General features: G+C 36.4%; 1 protein-coding gene across 1 annotated transcript in view; it reads left to right on the top strand.

Moving 5' to 3' along the window:
- Nucleotides 1–3,302: 3,302 nt before the first annotated feature.
- LOC145667943 (uncharacterized) overlaps nt 3,303–10,303 on the top strand; it is a 33,684-nt gene continuing 26,683 nt past the window's right edge. Inside the window, exons 1-3 of the mRNA XM_081735369.1 lie at nt 3,303–3,347; nt 5,273–5,378; nt 6,231–6,364. Coding sequence (XP_081591495.1) covers nt 3,303–3,347; nt 5,273–5,378; nt 6,231–6,364 — 285 coding nt within the window. The remainder of the gene's footprint in view (nt 3,348–5,272; nt 5,379–6,230; nt 6,365–10,303) is intronic.

The raw sequence follows: 10,303 nt of genomic DNA, 5'->3' as shown, positions 1-10,303 counted from the left end.
TAATTGATTATATTAGCGAGAGAGTTGGACAAAGTAAGAAAGCGAACTGAATCAAATGGTGTAAGTACTTTAGGATTCTGAAACATGTATTTTTGGATAGCGCACATATTAGTTCTTAAGTGAAGTCTTGACCTGACTATGGTAGGTCCAATAGTTTTGGGGCTATGGACCTTTAAAATTCACTTTCTCATGTTTTCAGCGAACTATAACTTCCAAATGAAGCATTTGTGCACCCAGGTTGGTCTATACATTTTGTCTTATCTTGGTGTCAGGAATCACCTCCCAAACGTTGTCGCTGTTGTTTTGAAACACCATGCATATTTGTGGTACCGTGCCGTAAGATTAAAATCTGTAGGCTACATCAGTCATTACTTTGCTAAACAAGTATAGTTTTACTAAGAAAGTGTACAAATATATGTCGAATAATGACGTTTTTGAGGGGGTCCAGTGAATGTGGCCCGGGCGCCATATTTGAAGGGCGCAAAATTGGGCAAATATTTGAGGGAACGTTTTGGTTTGGTTTGTCAGGGGGCGCTAAGGCGAGTTCTTGCCTCGGCAAACAACTAGCCTAGTTCTTTCACTGAGGAGGTCCGACCCCGGTCAGTGTTTCTTCCAGACATGTTTCTGGGAGCCACTGCCCCCCGTAGCTCTGAGAATGCCCCCCGGATGAAGCCAAAATAATACGTCTATAATATAATAATAAATAGAATAGTACCGTGTGAAAATAGTATGTGCCCCTTCGAATACTAAGTACCCCCCTGAATACTTTTCCTGAAAGAAACACCGGACCCTAGTGGACCCCTCACGTGTGTGAGCCCCTGGTAGTAGTTACAGTACCTAGGTCATTTCACAGCAAGAATTTTATTCATTCAGATGGGAAAATTAAAAAAGAATAACTCAAAATTTCTCTATTCGTTTCGAACTGAATATACTTCTTCCTGATGCTTAAAGAATCATTTCCTTGTCATTTGTCTGCATCAAAAACGAAATCTCAAAAATCAGTAGAATGTGCAAATTTCAAGGGCGCTAATCCTGATGTGGGCCCTCCTTATTGTATTTAAGAATATACAATATTTGGCATCATTTGAATGCAATTTGTCTTAAACTCCTCATATATCCTTCTGCATCTGAATGCCTCCGCCAAAATTTACAGAGAAATCGGCGCCCTTGACAAATTTAAGTGAAGTGCGTACTAGATCAGCTGTTCAATAATGAAATCAGTAAATCTAGTAAGAGTGATATCCCTGGTACACCCCTCGTACTTCGTTTTAAGATTGGCACAACAAAGCACCGGCTTAAAACACCGATAAGTGCTTTTTTGAAAAATAACTATTTTATACAAAGGAGAATACCTTAATGATAAAAGTTACACAGCCGTTTATTATTATCAGTGATTCCTAATTAAATAATTCTGGCAACTTTCAATATACTTGTTGTTGGGCTTTGCATACTACGATATGAGTATAAACAATTCAAAACTATAGTACTACTTAAAATACAATAAAAAGAATGAAAGGGATAGAACACATAGCTTGAAGTTTTTCAGCAAAGATTTCGTATCATTTTTAAAAAGTTGTAATGCCATCTATTGGCAATTGTGCACATACCACTTCATTTCATTTATCCCTTGAATATGCAGGGAATGGGGCTATTAAATGTAATTCATAGCTACATTTTTGTAATTTTCTAACGCAGGCATCCAAGCTTACCTACAATCAGGGGCGGATCCAGGGAAAGTGATCGGGGCGATCGCTCCTCCAAAAGAGAAAACTTTCTTATTTTATATATAAATAAAACTCATCCCAGAGTTTGGAGCTCTTAAAAGTAGCTCTAAGTGGCAGTATTACAATCCACCGCTCCCCCAGGAGTCCGCCCTGGATCCGCCCCTGCCTACAGTTCTTTACATTATTTCCCGGCGTACAAAAAAGCATCATACTCCAACAATATCAGTTTTGCTAAAAATGAAATGAAAATTTTTACTTGAGCGTCTGAGCGTCGAACGTAAAAATTAAATGAAATTTTTCCATTTTACATCCCACGGTTATGCTAACTAACTAACTAACTCTATGGCCTATGGAATCCGGAGGTTCAATGCCGCGTTCACAAAAGCTTTCCACTCACTTCTATCCTTAGCCAATTGGATCCAGTTTCTACTTTGTATTCCTATCTCTGCGAGATCCATCTTAATATTATCCTCCCATCTGCGCCTAGGTCTTCCTAATGGTCGTTTTCCGATTGATCTTCCAGTCAAGACTTTCAAAGCATTTCTACCTCCTTTCATTCTAGCTACATGACCTGCCCACCTAAGACTCCTAGACTTAATGACCCTAACAACGTTGGGTAAACCGCATAAATAAAGTAGTTCCTCGTTATGAAGTTTCCGCCATTCCCCATTCCCATTCCTCTTGGGACCGAATATTCGTCTCAGGATCTTGTTTTCAAATACTTTCAGTCTATGTTCTTCCCTCAGAGTAAGCGACCATGCTTCGCAACCATACAGAACAACAGGCATGATTATCGTTTTGTATATTTTAAGCTTCAAATTCCTCGACAGAATTCGCGACGACAAGAGATTTTGAACCGAACAATAACACGAATTCCCTGCTTTTAGTCGACATTTAATTTCTTCGTGAATATGATTTTCGTCTGTTAATACTGATCCTAGATATTTGAAACTATCCACTTTATCAAAAGTATGATTTAATATTTTAACGCATCTATAATTTGCCGTATTACGGTCCCGACGCACTTCCATGTATTTAGTTTTCTAAATCCATGTCCCTGCAAGCGTTTAATAAGATCTCTGCATTTCTTTCTATTGTTCTCCTATCATCCCCTATTAAATTTACATCATCAGCATATGCCATTTTCCTTATAGCTTATTCCAGCACAAATTAAATAATGATGGCGACAACGTATCTCCTTCACTGTTAAAAATGATTTATTCAAAAATGAATACATTTTACTACTCAAAAAAAATTGAGTAAATTAGTCTCAATTTTGAGGAGAAAATAACTCAAAAAATTAGAATGAGGAAATTTAGTCGCATATTTGAGTCAGAGACTGGTTCTCAAAAACGAGTAATAATGTAGTCTTAAAAAATATTGTTTTATGATATAGATATATCATGGAATATCGTGAGATATAAAAGACAGCTTGCAAATGCAAGATTATGGAAAACAAGTACAAACAAGCTAACATAAGAGCACAAAAGTCCTTTATAATCCTGAACTATATGTTCTCATTTTGGCTGATGGAGGAACTACTTAGCGGATGGATAAAGAGAAAGTTAAAAAGGAAATATGGACGAAAAGTGTTGTTTACTAACAGCATATAGGATTTCGCAGGTAAGTACTGCTAGCAACATGAATTTAGTTTTAAGTGTGAATGCAACATTGCTTGTGTGTGATCATTGTAATCGATTGACGGTTAATCACGACAATCCATTATTTTCCTTCGAAAATCATGAGTAATGCTTCTAGGTACTGGTTCCCAGATAGAATGCCCGGAAGCCTCACTCTATGCTTCTGGGCATTCTATATCTTAGACAAAGTTGTTGTGTTAATGATATGCGACTTTCCAATATATTCAGTAAATGGTTTACTTTTTTTTTTTTTTTTGGGGGGGGGGGTGAATTGGGGCTTGCAGGTTTACTTTTGGCGCTGCACTCTAAATAACTGTTGTTAAAATACAATTCTTTTATTAATTTCCTTCTTATTGTCCCCTAAAAGATTTGTGGCGGGTGACATGAAAAAACTCCCTTGCGGGAAGGTTCTAGATTACTGGTCCCCCATGTAGGTTAGTAGCTGGGTTGGTTTCTTTCTCTACTAAAGTTTATACATTTAATCTACACAGTATTGCCGAGAGAGCGTTAGCGAGTGAAGGCGGTTTAGAGCCCCGCAGGGCACGTTGTTTTCTGTCTTTATTATTGCTCAATGGGAAGGGGGACCAGTAATCTAGAACCTTGCCATCACTTGCAGGCCCGTATCCACGCGGGGGGTCTAGGGGGTCGGGCTCCTAAATTTTTACTGCCGTATCTGTTGCATAAAAGCTACAATGTAAAAAAAAAACACAGGCATTACTCGAGCAGACTGTTTTATCAAGTTTTGACACATTTCTTACATTCTCAGGTTAGGTTAAAGTTTTTTTTTTTTTTTTTAGCAGCACTAAATAACAAGCTCCAGTACTACATACAGATTAACTTCAGAAGGGCTCGATGTAAATACAGTGTGGACGTATGGCATAAACACGAACAAACTTGTGCTAGGTGGCAATAAAAGCATGAATGCTATCTAACCGAGTCAGTGCAGGACGAACCTGGTGGCACTGTTCGTAGGTTTCTTTAAGAAAATTTCCCTCGACTGACACAAACTTTTCACTTTATCAAATTGTCCGTTGTTTGTTGAGTGTCCAATACTTATGACAGAAGTTATGTAATAATTTTAATTTAGCTATATTAAGGGAACTACCACCAGTGGCGTCATTTAGGGGGCAGGGAGGGGTAATTACACCCCCTGATATTGAGATTTATATAGATTTTTTGAGTAGAATAGTAGTCAGTGAAAAACGCAAAATTTTCTTATATCAAGGGGTCTTGCCCTCCCACAAGCAAAATCTCAAATGACGCTTCTGCTACCAACAACATTTGTTTATTCATTTACTTTTTCCTTCTATTTTTACGTTTACGTTTTTTTTTTTTTTTTTTTTTTTTTTTTTTTTTTTTTTTTTTTTTGCAAAAGTATACACACAGCCAACAAAATGAAATATTGTGAAATCTTTCAGTTTAACATCCCATGATTATGCCTTTAGGTTAAGGGAGACGATGATTAAAGCAAGTGAATGATGATGGAAGAATGAGAAAGTGGGAGGAAACGGGTGTACCTCGACAAAATCCACGAACACATTGTTGTTTATCACAAGCTTGCTTGGGTGAAAATCGTACCAAGGAAACCATGCACCTGAGGTAAGCGCTCCCCACTGAGCCACCGTGCACCCCCCCCAGCTAACAATGGGTGCAAATTATGCTACTTGCAGCACACACAAACTATTGCAATTGTATTGGTTTATTTCTGAGTAACAAAGAACAATTTAAGTAGTGATGTTCGTTAACAAGAGTCTAATTGCTACTTCGCATTATTCATGTATGCGCATTTCTAACATTGCAGTAAAACATTATGACAATGAACTACTTTTGAACTTCATGACTAGAAAAAGGTAAAATATATTATTTAATAGAATATATTTGTATAACAATTAAATCTTTATATTTCAGATGGATGCTGAATTTAAAAATTTGTTCGGCGCGACAGAGTCTGTTTTCAATGTCATCTGTTTGGCAGTGATAATTTTCTTTAAGGTTTCGCTAGAGAAAGTTCTTGGTGAGTAAGATCAAGTTTTCGTGTATATTTATCATATTTCAGGTTGCATGTATAAATATGTACACAAGAGTCTATTTGTAATCAACACAACCCTACTTCTGGCAAAGCACCCATTTGTTTTTTTTTCTTTACATTATCTTTTTATAGTGTCTATTCACAAACATCGTTTTATTGTTATAATTCAATCGCAGCAAATAGTAGCTTTTATATGCTTTACTTTGAAAAGTAAAAATAAGTCAGTATTTTGAAACACGTAATACCTTTTAAATAAACGTACATGAACTCAAAATTGCACATCTTTGGCTTATTATCTTCACGTCTTAAGACAGTGATGGGCAAAGCATGGCCCGCGGATTAGATGTAGCTCCTTAAACGTTTCCACCGAGCCCACGACGTGATTCATTACCTGACGAATATAACTTCACTTCTGAGAATCAGTGGATTATACTTCCAGCCAAATTATGAGAAATGTTTAAAAATGCATTCACAATACCATTTATCACATTCCCCTTCATGATCTTTCGAGTATTAATAGAGCTTGGTTTTACAAGTGATACAATCACTATTGTTTTTTTAAAAAATTATATTGGCCCACCTATATTTTTTTTCGTTTTTCTTTAGCCTGCGGCCCAAAATGTTTCCCCATCATTGTGCTAAGGAATATAACAATTGTCTAGGGCTTTAGAAAGCAGTACACTTTACGTAAAACCTTATTTCAACACATGGAAGTAGTTTTTGACTAATTTAGTGTGCTTTACATTGTACTTCAAAAAATATTTTGGCAGACAATAGCAATATCTACTAATTCCAAACATTATTATATACTGACTTAGTCATATTTTCTCTCTATAGCAATCAATTGCGCACTACATTTGCTTCCATTTCTACTACAACAAGGTGTAATCATACGTAAGAAAGGAGCTAAAATAGTAAGGAGAAGGCCGGCACCTTACAGGAGCCACGAATATGTCATTCCAGAGCTACAGGTAAGTCGTGTCAGGTGTTTCATTGGACACATAATTTTTGTATACCTTCCTGATTAGGAATATGTCCATTATCGTTCAATTGTAGTCATAGTTTCATAATTACAGAGTTAATACATTTACTTTCCAGGTTATACGTTTTGGAAATATCTTAATAGAAGGATGGTTTTATAAATAATTTGATTTGCATACTAATGGATGGTTCTAACGTCATCTGTATATGTAGCAGGGTTGGCAAAAACCATGGCTTTTATTGAAAAAACAAAAAAAAACGGGTTTTTTGGTTTAAACCAGTTTTATTTGGTTTAAATAATTTGCTCTATATATTCATATCATATATGGACAGAAATAAGTTTGTTTCGCCTTGATGTTATTATGCAAAGCCGGGTTATGCTGGAAGGGGTCACATAAGCTTAAAACGGAATAAAAACTGCTTCTTGAGTTACATCCGAGAAAAATTGTCCTCCATTTGAACTCGGAACCAGGACTAATTGGCCACAAATGCGATACGTTTGCCGACTCACCCACGAAGGAATCCTGATAAAAAATACGTTGTACTGATCTTTACATGCTTCTTAATATAGCTCTCAAGAGTCATTTCAGAAGGACAGAAAGATAAACAGTGCACAAGTGAAACCATTATACTGAATTACATATGGACAATTTCAAAGTACTACGGAGTACAGACGAACTAATTTAATTCAAGTTAGTTAACAACGACTTTTATTGGTCCAAATTAAAGAAATACAACGACTTAATTTGCACATCAGTAAGAAAAGTGAATAAAGATACGAATTATTTGAGTCCACTTTGGCTCAGACTCATTTATACATAAATAGATATCGAAGATACTTCTCATTTTACTAAATGCCTCTCGTGGGGTCTGTATGACCCTCCTCCCCCCCACACACACACACAAAGTACGGCATTTCGATGTATTTTATCAATAGTAAACAAAACAATATTTAGAATGTTTCTTTGATTGCAATTACATAACAATAATAACTACAAAAAAAATCACAAAACAAACATTTATAAACTTACATAAAAAAAAAGTTGCTTTTGTAGTATAATCTTTTTGAGTAATGAATGGGGAATTTAGGTCTGAATATAATACGAATAATATACGGGAGTGAAACGTGATAGCCCACAAATGTGTGTTCATCAAGATTTTACAAACACTTACACTTTTACGAATATTTTCGTTATTGGGTTTAAACCAGTTGGTTTTTTTGAAAAAAACAGCTGCTTTAAACATTGGTTTAAACCATGGTTTAAACCAGCCAACCCTGATATGTAGTCATTAAGTTTCCTTTCTATGAATAAAGAATCTGTATTCTCAAGCAGTGGCGTAACTAACAGGCTCCCGGTATTTAAGTTTCGGAGTATAACTTTATAATGTTTGAATGTTAAAAGCACTTTGCAGAGTTCCTCCGTGGCTAAGCGGTTAGCGTACGCGTTCTTGGCGCGGGAGACCCGGGTTCGATTCCCGGCGGGAGCTCATGTGGTTCGGATTCCACGTTAATCAGTAGGTCCACGTCTCACATAGCCTCGCTGCTGAAAGGGACGCTAAACTGAAATTCAACACCATTCAAAAGCACTTTGCAGGTTTCATATTACTGCAAGAGTACTCTACTTAGAGGAAAGAGAAATCACATAACCAGCTATAATAGATTTAGTGAATTCTACTCGGAAAATGTATCGCCTTTTGTTGAAACAACTAACAAGTTTCCGATGAGTAGTGAAGAAACAATTTAGTGAAATTTTAACTTGGAATTAATTAGCCAATTATTTAGTCGTAGATAACTTCCTATGTTAGTAGTGTACTTCTTTGCAACTGTATCTCACTTTGCCTCTGACGAAGCCAATCCTGAGCGATCATTCAGTACACTAAAAGCCATCAAACTTTATATTCGTAGAACAAGGTCGAAGATGAAATTGAGCTCAGCCCCGTAACTTGGGCTTTTTCTTGGAAGACCAAACATTAATTAGACCTCCTAAAATGTGTCAAGTTGAGGCCCCCTAGAATAATGATGGCATTTGAAGTGAAATCCTTACTAAACGTGTTCGATAATTCTTGGGGCGCCAGTTGATGGTTTACTAAAGTAAGATCCAGATTACATATATGCTACATCTTAAAGGAATGTATTTCGTTCAGATAGTGGGGCAGCAGAAACATCTTAAATTATTTGCAATGCTTTTGAAAATAGTACGGTGCTTCACAAGTTAACTAAATGAGACAATATGTTGAAAGCCTTACTAAATATATATTTTGTCTGGGGCTCTAATAGGACATATTTTACTGAATGAGGCTCGGAACACATTTTCGTTTCATTTTTTTTTCCTGTTATCTGGTAAACATATTCCAAGCTTTATTTATAAGTTCCTGTTCATATCACATCATAAAAAGCAACAAAGTTTTAACTCAAATGAATCCTATCAAACAACTGGAAGCTTAATTGGGGGGGGGGCAGTTTCCCTATTCCCCCGCAAAAGTTACGGCATTGGTTGAGCCCTTTGCCAATCCTGAGCACTGAAAGCGAAGAATGGCACCACGTTGATATTGAGAAAGTAGTCAGCGAATTACTCTCCGAAAAAAATAATACGCCGGTTTAGAAATATGTGAGCAAGTTCCACAAGTTTTGACGAGTTTTCATATGTTAGTTGTAATGTGAACGTTAGGAAGAAATTATTTCTGCTCTTGCCTTTGAGGTGAGCGGTCCCAGGTTCGACTCCTGGTGGGGACACTCGGCCGAAAGAGTGTAACAGCTTTTTCAGACCTGCCATCTTGAGTGAAGTCTTTCTTGGGTTTCGTTCATTCATACCATTCAAATGCCGGGATGGAGGTACCTAATATAATGGTCCCAGGCTGCTTCCTTCCTTTCCCAATCCTTTCTTCCTTCCCTTTCATCGTACAGTGGGCTGGCTGAGGAACGTCATCCTTTATACGGGATGGGCTAACGTGGCCTTAGATGCCGACAGCCCAGAAATCTAATTCCTAATTCCTAGAAATTATTTCTTTTAAGAAACTTTTTAGTCCCATGTAATTGCTTAATAATAATAATAATAATAATAATAATAATAATAATAATAATAATAATAATAATAATAATAATAATAATAATAATAATAATAATAATAGTAATGTGCAATTTTTGTATATTAGCAAGTAGCGTCTGACTAGATGGAAAAATAACTCTACTACTGTATAAATTGTACGTGTGCCATGAACGTAGAAACAGGAAGAGCCCTTTTGACATTTTCGCGGATGGAGGCTGGCATGCATTCTTAGTTACGTTACTGTTCTCAAAGCATTCTAGTAATTTGTTTAACAATTGCTACAAAAGTAGAAATTGAATAACGGTGAAATTTTATATAAATTAGAATTTGTGGTTTGATTCATTGTTTCTTTCTTTCTTTTTTTTCCTGGAAGGGAAACAGTGAAGGAAACTGATCAGAGGATTTTACTTATGTTGGTGACTCATAGCCTTTCTTAAAACTGTTCGACTTTGATTAAATGTATTAAGTGTGGCAGAACAAGCATTGATTCAGGAAGCTCCGCTAAAAGACGCCACTTGTTTTTTTCCGTCACACATAAGCAGAAATGACTAATTTTCAGGTTTATTGTTTCCTTGTCTTGCATAGATGAAACAGATCGAAATGTTTTTGGTTACCTTTCAATTTCCTTATTTTTATAATCTTATTTCAATTGATATTAATCCTTCCAGAACGTGACAACCCTACTATTATTATAAAGATCGCCATAGACGAGTCAGGTCTTAAGTCTTTCATTTGATGTTTATTAGGATCACGCAAGTGGGATATATATAATATTGTAATGTTAGTACCATAGGTGTTCATTTTACTCCGACCTCACTCACCTTCATTCTCACAGTGAATTGGCCCTCGCCCTCACCTTCGAAGAGAGTTGACCATCGCTCT

This window comes from Thermobia domestica, chromosome 13 (genome assembly GCF_964235325.1).
Source record: "Thermobia domestica chromosome 13, izTheDome1.hap1.1, whole genome shotgun sequence".
NCBI lineage: Eukaryota > Metazoa > Arthropoda > Insecta > Zygentoma > Lepismatidae > Thermobia > Thermobia domestica.
The sequence above is the reverse complement of the archived record's forward strand: the minus strand, read 5'-3'. Positions and strand labels throughout refer to the sequence as shown.